Here is a 17313-nt window from a genome sequence, read left to right on the forward strand (position 1 = left end):
ATTCCTGTAATGTCAGGTTATGCAGAGTAGGCCACGGTACTCACGTTGTTCCAACAGACTATACTTGTGGTCTATAGGAAAAAATTTAAACCGATGAGAATGGCGCACAGCAACAGGATCTCCCAAAAGCTATATGTGTCCTTGTTAGCTACAGAGAGGGAAGCAGCTTCTACAAGTCCTTCCCCAGGAATGATTCTGGAAGGGAAGAGTTCCTACGCTGTGCCATAGGGGCCATCCTGTGATCATGTTTTCTTAACCAGAAGTCAGTCTCTCCAGTTCACTGCTTATTTTGAGTTCCCCCAGGAACTCTAGCCCAATTCAGACCATTTTCCTGGGTAAGAAAATTGTGTAGATCTAAGCGTGTTTTCACGTACGTACGTAGGACTGTACCTGTAACTGCTCTTTGTCCTACATGACAGAACTGTGGGCTCTTCGTTGGGGGAAGCAAGCCCTACAGGGTTGAATTGGACCTTATTCCCAAACACGTACACATAGAATTGCAGCCTTAGTCAAAGGACTGCGTTGCATAATGTTGCTTCAGACCACAGTTCCCATTCAGATCCTAACAGGTATAATATTTTTATTACAGAATGTGGCAGGGAGATCAGAGAGCAAGCAGCTGTTCCCTGTTGTTGTATTAGCATCGTCCCTCACTATTTTCCACTGATTCTACCACCAGGTCATTTCTGCAGCCAGTAACGGAAGCCCCACTGCAGACAATCGCTGGTCTCCCAACTAGTACATTGGCCTGTCACTTCTCCATGGGAAGCAGTGTGATGTAGGAAGAGGCAGTGCATTGAGGGTCATGTGTGGCCGTGACGTCGCTTGTGTAGGAACACTCTGGGAAGTGATTACTTTGAGCATGTCTGTACCAGAGGCATGCGCCATTGTTAAACGAGATGATCTACTTGCGGTTTCCTATGAAGGGGTGTTTTTCTGTGTATGAAATTGGTAACAGGTCCCTCAGAAATTCTCTGCTTTTCCAAACGTTTATTGTCTAGGATATCCAGGAAGCTCAACTAGAATGCTGCTAGCTTGAAAATACTGCCCTCCTTGTTTCCATCACTAACAAAGAGGCAGTGGTTACAAGAAGCTGAGAATACAAAACAGGATGGAGCATTGGTGTACCATGGTAACACAATAGATATCCAGTCTGTATTCCTGACTAGCTTCAAGTGGTTAGTAATTTTTTTTTACCATTACAATCATCTTCTTTCGCAAGCCACCCATTACTGAGTGCAAAACATTTCACAGGGCTTGACCGTGCCTTTTAGAGAAGTTTGTTTTGTGCGTCTTCTGTTCTGCAGTTGTTAATTTCACATTCAGGTTTATAACATTAAAATTGGGAGTTGAATCCCTCATTGTTAAAAGCAAGAGGGTTGTGTGGCACCTGAAAGTCTGACAGATTTATTGTGGCCTGGGCAACAATGCTAAGGTTCACTTCATCAGATACATGGTGTAGTCTCTTCAGTTGGGCAGATCAAATATATAAATATGAACTGTGAGGTCAAAAAGACATGAAATATAAGTTGAATTATCTGTAGCTTCTACTATACCAGTCCCAGGTGTACCAGATAACTCTAGTGGCCATTCACGACAGTAATCGTTGCCAATAAAGATAATATTCATATATCTTTGCTAGTTGTAGTAGGGCAGACATTGAAGGGAAAGCACTTTGCACGCACGGTGCTTTGAGGGAAGACACTTACAGTGTCTTGAGTTCCAGAGATCAATCTAAATTGCCCCAGTGATCTCTCAGTTTTATTAAGGAATATTACAATGGATAGCAAAGGTCAGTCAGTGATCACACAATGGAACTTAGGCAAGGCATACCACAATTAATGATTAATGAGATCAAGGCATAGAGAAGACAATGACACATTCCTTCTTGAAGCCAGCATCCTTTGAGCAAACATTGGCTGTCTGTTACATAGAATGATGAGATTAAAAGAAGCTAATCCATTTAAGGCTGCTACACTGAGGTCATTAGGTCACTATACAGTCAGTAGACTTTGGCCAGGAGCATTTCCATAGACCTATAATTTGTTATGACCAATATTTCAATATGACAAGAATCAGGGTTCTGTGGAACCAATATTAACATGGCGAGGGTGTGCCCTGCCGCCAATTAACTTGATTTCATAAATCTCTACAAGACATAGCTGGTCTCTGTGTGAGCCCTAGATGTAGACAATCTACTCTGTAGGCAAAAGTTCTAGTTTAGCAATTCTGTGCTAGTCTCCCTTCAAAATCTTTTTTTTTATTTAGTTAGACAACATTTGACTTATCAGTGCAACTATTTTCCAAGCAAATTACAGAATAAAAGGTTAACAGCGATATGGATTAAAACCACATCATCAAATCAATCCAACCATGACTTTTCTCTCATATGTTGCAATAAGATCAAAATCAGTGTGTGTGAGTTACTAAACATAATGCTTCAAGGCTATGAAGAAGAGTTGGTTTTTATATGCCAACTTTCTCTACCACTTAAGAATCAAACAGGCTTACAATCACTTTCCCTTCCTCTTCCCACTAAACATAATGCTTCAAGGCTATGAAGAAGAGTTGGTTTTTATATGCCAACTTTCTCTACCACTTAAGAATCAAACAGGCTTACAATCACTTTCCCTTCCTCTTCCCACAGTGGACGCCCTGTGAGGTAGGTAGGGCTGAAAGAGAGTGACTACCCCAAGGTCACCCAGCTGGCTTCGTGTGTAGGAGTGATTAGCCTCCACCGTTCCTGTAAAATTACAACTTGAACTGTGCAGAACTTTTGCTAGTTAGTTCTCTCATGTTTTAAATATAGCAGCTAATGATGATCAATTCCAGAGTAGCACTGATTACCTGCTAACCTCATGATGTAGATTAGCCTCAGATACTCCCCCCCCCCCGCACACCAGTTCCCACACTTTCACCTCATGTTAATCCACCATTTTACTAAAGTTCTAAGGAAGTACTGGGCAAAGGTAGAAAATGGTCCCTTTAATGCTCTTGAATCATCTCGCAAGGGAGAGGTCAGATTCTCCCCCCACCCCCATTATTCCAGACAGTATTAAGGAATGGAAAGGTAATTCTGATCCATTTTTAGGTAATCTCTTTAAACACACTCACACAACTGAAGAAGTAGAAGAGTTAGTTTTTATATGCCAACTTTCTCTACCACTTAAGAAAGAATCAAACCGGCTTACAATCACCTTCCCCTCCCCGCAACGAACACCCTGGAAGGTGGGTGGGGCTGAGAGAGTGACTAGCCCAAGGTCACCCTGCTGGCTTTATGTGTAGGAGTGGGGGAACTAACCTGGTTCACCAGATTAGTGTCCGCCGCTCGTGGAGGAGTGGGGAATCAAACCTGGTTCTCCAGATCAGAGTCCATCGCTCTTAACCAGTATATCACCACGCTGGCTTTCATTGGGCTTCTTTTGCATGCTTCCATTGAAAGTGCCTGGCAAAAACCAGTTAAGCTCTCTAAACAAACGGGGTGCTTTTAATGATCGAGGTACTGCGTGGCAGTTCTGTGATTCTTTGTATCCAGAAAACTATAATATTGTATAGAAGGGTTCTAGCCTAGCCTCACTAATATGCCAGTCTCTTATGCCCAGGGAATTTTCGAGGAACATTGAATTATCTGAGACTCTGAAGCGGTACCCTGAGAAACAGGTTTTCAGCTTCTTCGTTTTGTGAGAGCTAGACCTGAATAGCAGCCGTCAGCTAGGACTGGTTTCTCCTCTCAAAGTTTGCAGCTTCCTAACACCTGCTGAATTGCAAATGGGAGTACTTTAGGAGTGTCCCGGCAAGGTACCATAACTAGGGTGAGCGGGGACAGGTTGTTGTACTTGGCATGAGCATCAAAGCCCCCGATTCAAATATGTTTGGCCACGAACCCGTTGGCTTGGATCCCACAGTAAATCCCCACTGATGGAAGGGATTTCTGTCTGCTGAGCAGGGCTTCGTCTGTCTCCTGCTGCTGCAGCTCAAATTGCCTGCTGAAATGCCACTCCTGGGGCCAGGGGACCCCTCCCCAGAACAGCCTGAGGGGAGAGTTGGAGGTCTGGGGAGGGGGGGAGGAACTGGCAAAAACCACCATCCTGCTGGTAATGGAAATTTTTGTGGGATCCAATACATTGGGTGACCCTAGTCACATAAATTGCCGTCTTTCAGCCGTGCCTCCCCTTGTATTATAGGGATGATGATACCTGGTCGTTATTAGGTTATTTTGAGATAATGTACATCAAGGGTTCTGAATGCTCAGGAAAAACAGAATGTAAATTCTGGGCCTTATATTTTGTGTAAAAAGCTCTGAGGAAGACAGAATTGCTATCAGTGCAGCTACTCCCATTACAAGGTACCTGCCAAATTTCTGGATAAAGGTGACTAATCTACGTGTAGAACACTTCAACGGAACATGGACTAGGAAGAGCACCAGAAATTAAGCAGCGCAGAGAAAACTGGTATCAAATAAAAACTTTTTTTTTTAAGCCCCAGAGCAAATATTTTCCTGGGTCTTCTAGGGGATTCACCGCCTACTCTGCAGCACCCAGCAAGCAACTAGTAGCTCATGTGCTACCTGTTGGGGACCGCTGCTTTAGCAGATGTACTCTCTGGGTGATGCTGGTGTAATTTTAGATTACTCAAATAGTGATTGCAAATATGTAGCAACACTGTGCCCAGAGGTGGCATCAGCATGCCCTGGGGTGGGGCAACTGCCGGGGCTCAGGGCTTCTGGCAGAGACCGCTGCTGCCAGCACCCCCCGCCCACAAACTTGCTAGCGTTCCACTACTCATGCTCCCTGCTGCACACTGCCCGGTGCCACTGGGAAAAGGACTTTTAGCAGCTGTGAGCATGGGCTGTGGGACTGCTTGTGAGCAGACAAAGGAAGAACACACATGCAGGTGGGTGGGAGGTAGGGTTGCCAACCTCCGGGTAGTGCTGGTTTATTTTTGTTGCATAGTGCTGGTTTGTTTTTGTTGCATATTTTTTGTTGCAAAAGAATTATTCTTTTGAACTCCAGGTAGTGGCTGGAGATCTCTCGCTATTACAACTGATCTCCAGGCGACACAGATCGGTTTGCCTGGAGAAAATGGCCACTTTGGAAGGTGGACTCTATGGCATTATGCCCCGTTGAAGTCCCCCTCCCCAAACCCTACTCTCTTCTGGCTCCACTCCCCAAAATCTCCAGGTCTTTCCCACCCCAGAGCTGGCAACCCTAGTGCGTGGGAAGGAGGGCATGAATGCCTGAAGGTGGGGTGGGGAAAGGGGCCCTGGGAGCTCTCTGCCCAGCCCCCCCCCCAAACCTGGAACAGGCCCTGACTGTGCCTCTTGTTTCACAAAAAGTATCACTTGACTTTAAACCTTTATTTTGTAAACTTAACTTTTTTGTGTGTGTTCTGTAGCCTAGGAGTCATAAAGGGGAAAGGGAATTTGGGTTTGCTTGAATGATCAGGCATGGTAGAAATCGTTAGTGTTCTGTTTTCACAACAAATAATGATTTAAATAATGTTACTCTAATAGCTAATTGCTGAATTCTCTCTCTATGATTGTAGAAAAAGCACTCGGGGATGGGAGGGATTCTCTAGCCCTGCCAACAACATTGGGCGAGAGCGCAGCTAACCGTGTCATAGCCTTGCTCGTATGACCTTGGAGTAAAACCGTTCATATCTACTTACGCTATTAGGACCACTGGTGGAAAACGTTCACAAGCTTTTCTAGTCTTAATGGATCCGGTAAGCAGAGCTGTTCAAATTCTAAAAAGCTATTTATAATGACAGCCAAAATAATAATAATAACGTTCAAAGTCTGCTCAGAATAAATGTGACGTGGTACCAGATGTGGGTGTGGAGCTGCAGAAATCCACCCATGGCCTTCCATAAGAACATAAGAAAAGCCATGCTGGAGCAGACCAAGCCCATCAAGTCCCACAGTCTGATCACACAGGGGCCAACCAGGTGCCTCTAGGAAGCCACTAACAAGACGAGTGCAGCAGCACCATCCTGCCTGTGTTTTTCAGCACCTAATATAATAGGCATGCTCCTCTGATCCTGGAGAGAATAGGTATGCATCATGACTAGTATCCATTTTGACTAGTAGCCATGGATCACCCTCTCCTCCATGAACATGTCCACTCCCCTCTTAAAGCCTTCCAAGTTTGGCAACCATCACCACATCCCGGGACAGGGAGTTCCACAATTTAACTATGAGTTGTGTGACGAATTACTTTTATCAGTTTTGAATCTCTTACCCTCAGCAGGGTTCATTCAGCAGATGACCCTGTGTTCTAGTAGTATGAGAGGAAGAAAAGCTTCTCCCTGTCCACTCTCTCCAAACCATGCATAATTTTATAGACCTCTTATCATGTCTCCCCTTAAACGCCTTTTTTCCAAGCTAAACAGCCCTAAGCGTTTTAACCTCTCCTCACAGGGCAGTTGCTTTAGTCCCCTGATCATTTTGGTTGCTCTTTTCTGTTCTACACTTTCCAAAACCCACTGTGGGTAGGGTTGCCAACCTCCAGGCGGCACCTGGTGCTCTCCTGCTATTACAATTGATCTCCAGACAACCAAGATCAGATTCCCTGGAGAAAATGGCTGCTTTGGAGGGTGGACTGTATGGGATTGCACCCTACCAAGGTCCCTCCCCTCCCCAAACTCTGCCCTCCCCAGGTTCCACCCCACAAACCTCCAAGTATTTCCTAACCCCTTGCTAGCAACCCTAACTGTGGGTACAATCTTCCAGGACAAAGCAGGTTTTGGCAAAACGCATAGCACAAGCAGGAGACAACACAGAAGATGAGTGGAAGTACAGCGATGTTATGCAGAAGCCCAAATCGGGGGGGGGGGAGAGAAGTACAGAGCAAAGCTTCCATGTAGAAGCAACCTAAAAGGGAAAGGGACAAAATAAATCTGTTTTGCTCTGCATTCTGAGTTGTGCATGTTAATTTCTCAAACACGCTGGCCTAGAAAGAGTCATTCTATACTCTCCTTACATAAAGCGCACCCAGATGTGCTTAATCCAGTAACAGAAAGACATTGGCTTTGTTTGTGTTTCATACTAAGATAACATCAGCCACATGGCTTTTCCTGTATCTCCCAAGCTGTTTCTAATACAGAAGATCTCTGGGGTCCTCACCTAATGGGGAGAGTTTGCTTGTGATCTCTTTCCAAAATCAGATCAATCCACACACAACAAAGCCAGAGGCTGCTAGAGAGGAAGTTAGGGCACCCCGAGTTCAGTACTCTGGCATTCTCTGGCTAGTTACACAGCATACATAAGACAGTTGAAAGGACCATTTGCAATCCTGCTCCTTTCTTTCTCTGTCCTCTGTTATGACTCCCCATGAAGGAACTTCTGCCGCTGCAGAAAAAAGGGGAACCCACATAACTGGGAGTGCACAGATGCATTCTGTGCCCAGTCCTTGGAACGAGAGATGATGCCAGTGTCTGTTACCATGTATTCTGGTTTAGCGACTCCTAATACAGAGGAAGGCACTGGCAAACCACCTCTGTAGTCTCTTGCCTTGAAAACCCCAGGGGTCGCCAGAAGTCGGCTGCGACTTGACGGCACTTTACACACACACACACAATCATGTTTGCCTTTTTTTTCATACCTGGCATGTTTACAGTGCAATGCAAATTAAGTTAGGTAATTCTTTCTCAAGTGCCTGGTAATCAATGGAGGATTAAACTAAAATTGCAGGATCCATTAAACAATCAAGATTATGCTATTCAACCCCTGCCCAATAGTCCCAAGACTTATTCTCAGCATTCCTCCCACGAAGCCAGCGTGGTGTAGTGGTTAGGAACGGTGGACTCTAATCTGGAGAAATGGGTTTGATTCCCCACTCCTCCACAAGAAGCCGGCTGGGTGACCTTGGGCTAGTCACAGTTCTATCTGAACTCTCTCAGTGCACCTACCTCACAAGGTGTCTGTTGTGGGGAGAGGATGGGAAGGAGATTGTAAGCCAGTTTGATTCTCCTTTTTTTAAAAAAAGGTAGAAAAGGTTGGCATATAAAAACCAACTCTCCTTCTTCATTCCAAGCGAGATGCTCCTGCACACGCCTTTGCTTGAAAGGGCACGCATGCTCAGGATATAACAGCCAGTGCACTGATGCATCATGGGATGAGGATCGGATCCAAGATGTAGTTATTATTAGGAAGCAGGACTGGGAGGAAACAGAAAGAAATGCTACAAGAAGAAAGGCCAAGGCTACAAACATGAATTGGTTCATGTGCTGAATATATGTTAAGCTATTACAAGATCAGGTCAACATAGACAGCTGCCCCTGGGTGACTGAAAATACTGGTTGTATAAATATACATGTCTTAAAGACATGCGTAGGGAAGTGTGATGTTCATGACTAAAGAGAGTGACCTCTGCAAAACTGCAATAGAGTCGTTTGTGACTTTGTGTAACACACACTATTTTGCAGATAAAAATGGGAGCATGCTTATAAGCCCTTAATTCTTATACCAAGCTCCCATCATCTCCACTGTTACACATTCAGTATTAATTTGCTATGCAGTAGCTTTCCCCTCCACCATTTTAAAAGTCAAAAGGGTGTTTGTTTTCTTGGGAAAGTTATATTTGAAAAATTAACTGTCCTACAATCTGATGTTAGCAGTTGAAAATCTACCTCTGGAGCTGCATTGTGTCAAATGACATGCTGTGCACTGCAGTTTGCCTTAATATTCGTATGCATGCTTTTATATGAATGAAACAAGAGGCATCCACTCATCTATCTCAAAGATGTATGGTGCAAAATCCTATGCATAACTCTGCATAGCATGGCAACATCCAACAGCTCTGGGAAAGGAACTAAACGCTGAAAAATGACAAATGTAGCCACATACACTAACAATGCCTCCTAAAAAGACAAAACGTAAGAAGAGTGATTTATCAAGAACCAAAAAGCATGGACAATCCCTGGTACGGTAAGTACAGACAGCTGGAGAGTTTGACTCTGGAGCTTTACCAGCTGCATGAGGTTCAGTTCACATCTGACCATTCAGTCTTACAAAGATTCATGACTCAGTCATATTCTTTCCACTTTCCAAAGCACATTTTGAAAATGCAAAGGTGGAAAAGTAGTATCAGAGCCAGCAGTGAAGCTTCTTGAACGTGTTCCTTTTGCAGTTATTTAATACTTTTTTGCCATAACATTCATAAACACTAGGGGGCAGAGTAACTCCTTGTATTGTTAGTAAGGACCCCTCCTCGCCCACTTATCCTGTTTAAAATTGTGTGTTTTACAGTATGATTTTCCCTGTAGCTTAAAAAAATACATGACTCATTAGGTTCCTTGCAACTCTTCTTCTAACCTCCCCCCGAGCTTCTGAAAAATAGATTTAATTCCATTGACCTTCCTAATCTAGCAAAGAAAAAGAGGGCTGCACCAAACCAAACAGAGAAAAAAAGCAACAATTGGTGCAAGGGAACATATTTAATAATTAAATTGCCCCTATGCCTTTCGCATAGGCTTCTTCAGAGGGATCTTTCTGTACTCAAATGTCCCAAGCAAGCAATGAAACAATCATGAAGACGTTTGAGTAAAGAAAACTGCCCCTGAAAAAGAGTTTGCAAAATGTGTAGGGGCAATGTAATTAAAAAAAAAAAAAAATTCCCATGCACCAATTGCTAATTTTTGTCTTCCTAATCCAGAAAATAAAAGTTTTGTTCTTGTTTTCTCAAAGGCAGTGAAAGCATGCTTGCCTGAAAAGAATGCCCAAAAGGATCACATTGAAAGCTGGCAGACCATGAGGAATTGTGGGATGGGAAACAATCTGGAAATCCCATCTTATCTCTCAAAAGATTCTCTTTTCTGAATTCTATAAGCAAGGACTTCCCCTCCCCTTTCCTTTTTATGTGACAGTCAGTTGCTTTCAACATTCCTTCCCTTCTGAAGCATAATTAGTCCTCATCAAACTGGTTTAGAGGTTTTTTTCTTTGTTGATTAATTTACAAAGTCATATATTTCTGAATACCTGGGGAGTCCTCATCCTCAGAGCCACGATTCAGTGGCAGAACATCTGCTTTGCATGCAGAATGTGCTAGGTTCAATCCCCAGCATCTCCAATTTAAAGGTTCAGGTAATAAGTAATGGGAAATAATCTGATACTCTGGAGCAGAGATAACAAAATTCAGTGGCTCAGGAGTAACACCTGTGGCTCTTCTGAGCAATTTTCCCTTATGGGGTGCAGTGATGGATGGGCAAAGTCCAGCCCCTTTCTGTCAGTCACCAATCCCCTGTAGGCCTGTTCGGTGGGCATGAAGAGCAGCTAACCGCCAATCAGGGCCCATGGCTGGCCGAAAAAGCCAGATGGGAGGCGGCAGTGAGAGAGAAAAAGCTGTTACCCTGTCACCTTAGTTGTGCCTTCAGAGGAGAAAGCTGATAACCCTTTCTCAGGAGACTATATAGGTCTCTGAGTCTGTCTTGTGAAATTCAGCATACAAAAACCAACTCCAGCGTGGTGTAGTGATTAAAAGCGGTGGTTTGGAGCGGTGGACTCTGATCTGGAGAACTGGGTTTGATTCCCTACTCCTCCACATGAGCAAAGGAGGCTTATGAGAGAGCCAGTGTGGTGTAGTGGTTAAAAGTGGTGGTTAGGAGTGGTGGACTCTAATCTGGAGAACCGGGTAGAGAAAGTAGGCATATAGAAAAACCAACTCAACAACTCTTCTCAAGCTAGGATAATGTTGTTAGTCTTGGAGGTGCTGCTGAACCTCTGTTTAGAGTTGGAAGAACCTGGTCACATGTACTCTTAGTGATGCTGCTGATCTGGACTGCACATAAACTCTGTGCATTGCTGGAATCCTCTTGGTATTATTGCTTCAAGTCCCTCCTCTGGAAGGCATGCAGCCTCCCCACATTATTATATGAGTGCCTGAGCGTCTGTTTGTGCTTGCAGCAATTCCACTGGGGATAGGCAGCGCATGGGTACTGTCACAGGGATCAACCGGGAGATGCGGCTTGCATGTGAGCTGGGGGCCTTCCCTGGCTCCTCTCTAAGGAGTCTCCCTTGCTTCCATTATAGCTAACTGGCAACTCACTTTTCAACTTAAAGGCATTGTTTAGGACTGTATGAGCAGGGCTGGTGCTACCATTAGGCAAACTAGGCGGTTGCCTAGGGCGCACACCTTAGAGGGGCGCAGAACTGGCTTGAGGAGCACAGTTTTTAAAAGTTTCTTGAAAAAAATGCAACTGACCATTTATTTTATTTTATGATAAGTACCACAACAGTGCTATGGAATATAATTAATGACAATGTCTTATAAAAAGTTTTGTGTTTTATTTTTTTCTACAAGACATCTGTTTTTGAAAAGGGGTTAGCGACGGGGCGGCACAAGTAGTTCGCCTTGCCTAGGGCACAAAAAATGACTGGCACCAAGGGTTGCCAGGTCCCTTTTCGCCACTGGTGGCAGGTTTTGCGGAGCCTGGGGAGGGTGGGGATTGGGGAGGGGAGGGACTTCAATGCCATAGAGTCCAATGGCCAAAGCGGCCATTTTCTCCAGGCGAACTGATCTCTGTCGGCTGGACAGCAGTTGTAATAGCAGGAGATCTCCAGCTACTACCTGGAGGTTGGGAGCCCTATGTTGCAGCCATGTGTAAGCTGCCTTCTCTTTGGCAAAAGAGCAGGGTACATGTAATAAAAAAAAAGTTGCTGTGTGCAGAAAGGCCTCTCGGATTTCCCTTCTCCGATGATTTCGTCTAGGAAAGATTTTTGGAAGGTGCAGCCATGAGAGGTGCAAGGATTTTCTGAACAAGTTTTCTAAGGTTGAAGAAGCCACTTTTTGTGGTGAAAACGTTATTAATCCAGAAGACGTTTTTGCTGCATGGCATTTTTGACATTTATGGCATTATTCCACATCGATAGGATTTAAAGAAGACATCAAAGGACTTATCACATTTATCTTCCTATGGGAAGAAGTTTGTCAGACTCTTGGAGAATTGCACTGTTATTTCATATACGTCCCTATGCGTCTTAAGTGTTGTTGTATGTTTGTTTCACATGGCGTTTAATTATCGCACTGGACGTTTAATATAGATATAGTAGTCAGTGAGTTGTGTGATAAATATCCTATACAAAGCCTAGTGTGCATGTGTGTAAAGTGCCTTCAAGTCGCAGCCGACTTATGGCGACCCATTTTTGGGGTTTTAATGGCAAGAGACTAACAGAGGTGGTTTGCCAGTGCCTTCCTCTGCACAGCAACCCTGGACTTCCTTGGTGGTCTCCCATCCAAATACTAACCAGGGCTGACCCTGCTTAGCTTCTGAGATCTGATGCGATCAGGCTAGCCTGGGCCATCCAGGTCAGGGCATAGAGCCTAGTACTTGTCTGGTTTTTTTGTTACTACCTGGAGGTTACAACCAACAACAGCATGAGGGCTCATAAGTAAATAAATGCTATTACAAGGAATAATTCCAGAAATTTTTTTGTAATAATATTCAACAACAAAATGCACAATATCACAACTACAACACCCTTCCTGGGAATAATTCACAGTCCAAGAACAAATCCAAAGTCCAGTATCCTAAGGATTCCAAAAGTGTAAACAAAATGAGGTTATTGGTTCTTGTGGGTTATCCGGGCTGTGTAACCGTGGTCTTGGTATTTTCTTTCCTGACGTTTCGCCAGCAGCTATGGCAGGCATCTGTGGCAGGAGTAACATTGAAGGACAGTGTCTCTCAGTGTCAAGTGTGTAGGAAGAGTAATATATAGTCAGAAAGGGGTGGGTTTGAGCTGAACCCCTTTCTGACTATATATTACTATATATTTCAACCCCTTTCTGACTATATATTACTCTTCCTACACACTTGACACTGAGAGACACTGTCCTTCAGTGTTACTCCTCTGAAGATGCCGGCCACAGCTGCTGGCGAAACATCAGGAAAGAAAATACCAAGACCACGGTTACACAGCCCGGATAACCCACAAAAACCAATGAACTCTGACCATGAAAGCCTTCGACAATAAAATGAGGTTACGTCACCAAATGTCCAAAGAAAAAGTAGTTGGTAGAATTGTTCCAAACAAAGATGATCCAAAGAGCTGATATGTAGAATTACCTCTCAGTAGGACAGATGAACCGATGGGTCTGGAGCCCTTTGAGGCCTGATTTGAAATTGTGTTGAAGCAATTTGCATTTAATTCAAGTGAAGAAGCAATATGTATGCGAAACGATTACCGACCTAGAGGTATCATCTTGGAATGTTTTCTGGAATAATTCTACCTATCAGCTCTTTGGATCATCTTCGGATTTGTCCTTGGACTGTGAATTATTCCCAGGGAGGGAGTTGTCGTTGTGATATTGCGCATTTTGTTGTTGAATATTATTACAAAAAAAATTTCTGGAATCATTCCATGTAATAGCATTTATTTACTTACGAGCCCTCGTGCTGTTGTTGGTTGTAATGACGTTATTGTCAGCACAGGTAATTTGGTTCTTTAGACTACCTGGAGGCTGGCAACCTTACTGGCCCCGGCCTTGCATCTGAGACTGGCCCTGGGCGGTCTGTTGGCCTCGGTTTACTACAGGAGTGTCAGCGAGGGCATCCAGTCGGGCCACGGATAAGCAAGCCCCATCTCCTTTTCACCCCCACCCCGTTCTCATTCCTTTGCTCGCCAGGCATTAGCGTTTCAACAGAGATCCCCTGTGAGATCTCTGGCGCCGCGGAACAACGCCTGGGAGCCCGAGAGATCGCCGGGTCGTTTGCTAGTCAATCTCACCAGGAGGTTTAGTAGTGGGCAATCACCGGCGAACACTTCCTTATTGTCACCTTGTCTCCTTTCACATTCAAAACAACTCCGCTGCACCTCACCCTTTCATGTCCTACCATTGATGTAATCAATTGTATTGCATGTTCCCTATAAAGATGACCAGTATTCCCCCCATCTGTATTCCGACCTTAAGTTTGTGTAGACCACTGGTTCCCAACCAGGGGTCCGTGGACCCCCAGGGGTCCGCGAGAGCTAAATTAAGGTCCGCGAAACAAAGTTATAAACCCATAATAAATATTTTCAATTAAAAGTTCTCTATAATAAAATATATATATTCAAATATTATTCTTTTTTTATAAATTTTTATTGAATTTTATAACAAACAATAAACAAATAAACATATATATATATTGTTTGTTTGTTTTGTTTTATATATATATATATAAACATAAAACTATATATATATATATATATATATATATATATACACACACACACACACACACACACACACATAAAACAAACAAAACAATAAGTAAAATAATACAAAATACAAATATTATTCTAAGCTTAATGTTTAACTAACAGTTACGATTAAAGTTTATTTTCAAATTCTCGGAATTTTTATTTTGACCCTTGGGGTCCCTGCACCGAACCAAAAAGTCCTAGTGGTCCCTGGTCAAAAAAAAAGGTTGGGAACCAGACCTGCTGCACCCGTCTGCTTTCTTAATAAAACTGTAAACTCTCTGTCAATTCTGGAGGCCAGTTGACTATTGCTGAAACGCAACGAGGTGCAAGGCAGGTGCAGGAGGCGAGAGCGGGAAGGGAAAAGAAGAGCGCCTGGAACCGGGGGGAGGGCAGCGGGGGGGGGGAGCCCGGGGAGGTCCCTCCCTCCCTCCCTCCCTCGAGGGGCGTGTTGCGCCTGGAGGAGTGAATGGGGAAGGGCGAGGGGGCGGCGGCGCTCGGCTCCTGCAGGGAGGGGAGAGGGCAAAGGAAGGTGGGGCCGGGCGGCGAGGGGGGGGGGAGAGAGAGAGGAGGAGGAGGAGGAGGAGGAGGAGGAGGGGGGCGGGCAGAAGACACCTGGAGGAAGCGAAGGCAGGGCGCCGCAAAGCAGAAGGCGCAGGGCGGGCGGGCAGGCAGGCGCGCGCGCCTTCGGGGACCCGGCGGCGCAAAGGTGCCTCCGCGGAGGGTCTCCCGGCGCCGGGGAGGGGGCTGCTTCCCAGCGGGCTTTCCAGAGGAGGAGGAGGAGCCCGGCCGCGGGGGAAGGCTGCATGCGGGCGTCCCGGCGGAGCTGAGGAGGAGAGCCCCCGAGGAGCGGCGCAGCATGCCGGCGCCGGCCGGCGGGGACTGAGGCGGGATGCGGAGCCGCCCGCTGCAGCCGGGCCAGCTGCTGCGGAGGAGGTTCCGCCTGCTGCTGGCCGCGGGCGTGCTGGCCGTGGGGCTGTGGGCAGCCTACCTGGAGCTGGTGGCGTCGGCCGAGGCGGGGGGGCACCCGCTGAACCGCAGTGAGTGGCCGACACCCTCGTGGCGCGCGCGCCCCGGCCGGCCGGCCGGCCTGCCTGCGTCCCGGGCCGGAGCGGCGCTGCCCGCGTGCCCCGGGATCGGGCCAGGGGGGCCCCTGCGCGGGTGCAGAGAGCCGCGTCGGGGAAGCCTGGCCTTGGGGCGCGGGGATCTTTCTGGGTCCCGCCAGGCTCCCGGGGTGGTGCTGCAGGGCTGGGAGGCACCGCTGGAAAGGCAGCTCCTTCCCCGCGCGCGTGGGTCTCACGCACCCCGGCGAAGGTGGGAGAGGGAGGAATTAGTCATGAGAACGTCAGGAAGGCCCTGCTGTGGGTCAGACCCAGGTCCATCAAGTCCAGCCGTCTGTTCACACTGTGGCCAACCGGGGGCCTCTAGGAAGCCCCCAAACAAGACAAATGCAGCAGCACCATCCTGCCTGTGCTCCAAAGCACCTCATATAACAGGCATGCTCCTCTGATCCTGGAGAGAATAGGGATGCATCACGACTAGTAGCCATGAATACCCCTCTCCTCCATGAAAGTCCTGTGGAAAGCGTAGGGGACGTGCATCCTGCCACTGTGTGAGATTTGAGACCTGGTCACAAGTTACAGTACACACAGATACAGTGAATGCACCTATAATCTGTGTACAGTGTACACAGATTTTTTTAGTATGTGCATTGAGTAATTCTCATGTTACATTCAACACGCATGCATGTGATACAAATCCCATGTTTACCCAGATTGTGGTTTCGATTGCAAAGCGAACATGTGTTGGCTTTTGTTTTGTTTTTTAACAGATATATGCACACGGATGTGTATATACAGGATGTGTGTGCATTCACTGAAACATGTGAACAGGGCTGCTTAGCAGGATGGTCAAGAGAGCTGTGAGTTGTGAGTTCAAAAGTCAGCTGAGTCATGAATTGCATTTAAAAATCTGGCAAGCCGCCGTGGGCTGGATCCAGCCAGTTGTTCCACTAAGGAAAAAGGGAGGAGTGCTTTGGCCATCGACTATGATTTGGATCTTGGGACCTGCCTGTACAAAAGCCATGGAGGCTGCAGTAAGGAGGAGAATTGGGTTAGATTGAGCTAAAAAGCAGGTTGGATTCAGCCATATCTCTGTAAGAACTGGTCTGCATCCTACTGCTTTGCTTAGCTGTATTTGGAACCTTGTTCAACTTAAGAGGCTCTGAACCGCCACTGAAGTCAGAGGAAAGTTCCTTAGGGTGTAGGAAGGCTTCAAACTTGGCTGAGCAGAGTGGCAGGATACAGGCGGAAGCTGTGATTTAGCACCTTTTATGTGCGTAGTGCTTTTACAGAGGGCAAGAAGACACTCCCTGGCTCAGGGCGTTTACAAGCTGAAATCTACAATCTGTAAAGGGAGGGGGAGGGGAGACACGGCTCTATTCAAATATCATGCAAAACAATGGTTTTATTTAAAATAACTGTGATTAGTGTGATCGGGACCTCTCAGTTGTCCAAAGGTGCCCACGCCACTTCCGTTTTCTGAGGCTCCCGGTAATGGGGCACAAGTTTAAGATTGTACGGTGAACGTCTTCCTGTCAACGTATCGCTACAACTTTATGTATAACCTCATTTGAAGATAATGTCAAAAGTCTAAATTTGAGACCCTCCGAGAATGAGGCCTGGGCCAAATGGACTTTCTGGCCCCTTCACACACACACACACCCCATTGTAGGACCTGAATGTGATAATTCGAATTCAGGTCATTCCATTAACTATAGTTGGTTAAGGTTCGCCAAACCAAGATCTGAGACCGTGGTTTGAAGTTGGTTTATTAATCACAGTTAGTCTTAATTATGGTTTTTTAAAGGATGTATGCATGTGGACATCCTGGCTTAATCCTGATTTGTTTCCTGGGACTTTCCTTGTTGCGGTGCAGGCTGGGATACCATCCAGCTCTTTGTGGTAGATATGGGGAAAGAGCAAAGGCAATGAAGCCGTCCTTTGTTGAGGCAAACCAGGATGTGTAAACCAAATCCTGGTTTTACAAGCTAATCGCAGTTTAAATAAACCATGGTTTAGTATTATATCTGAACCGACCAGTCTCAGTTACTTGAGTTAAAGTTTCTTTTAAGTAGG

General features: G+C 45.8%; 1 protein-coding gene across 1 annotated transcript in view; it reads left to right on the top strand.

Annotated features, from left to right (window-relative positions):
- The first annotated feature begins 15068 nt into the window (after window positions 1–15068).
- Window positions 15069–17313, top strand: part of B4GALNT3 (beta-1,4-N-acetyl-galactosaminyltransferase 3) — an 83338-nt gene continuing 81093 nt past the window's right edge. Inside the window, exon 1 of the mRNA XM_056846591.1 lies at window positions 15069–15465. Within this exon, the coding sequence (XP_056702569.1) occupies window positions 15069–15465 (397 nt within the window). The remainder of the gene's footprint in view (window positions 15466–17313) is intronic.

This window comes from Euleptes europaea, chromosome 3, assembly GCF_029931775.1.
Source record: "Euleptes europaea isolate rEulEur1 chromosome 3, rEulEur1.hap1, whole genome shotgun sequence".
Taxonomy (NCBI): domain Eukaryota; kingdom Metazoa; phylum Chordata; class Lepidosauria; order Squamata; family Sphaerodactylidae; genus Euleptes; species Euleptes europaea.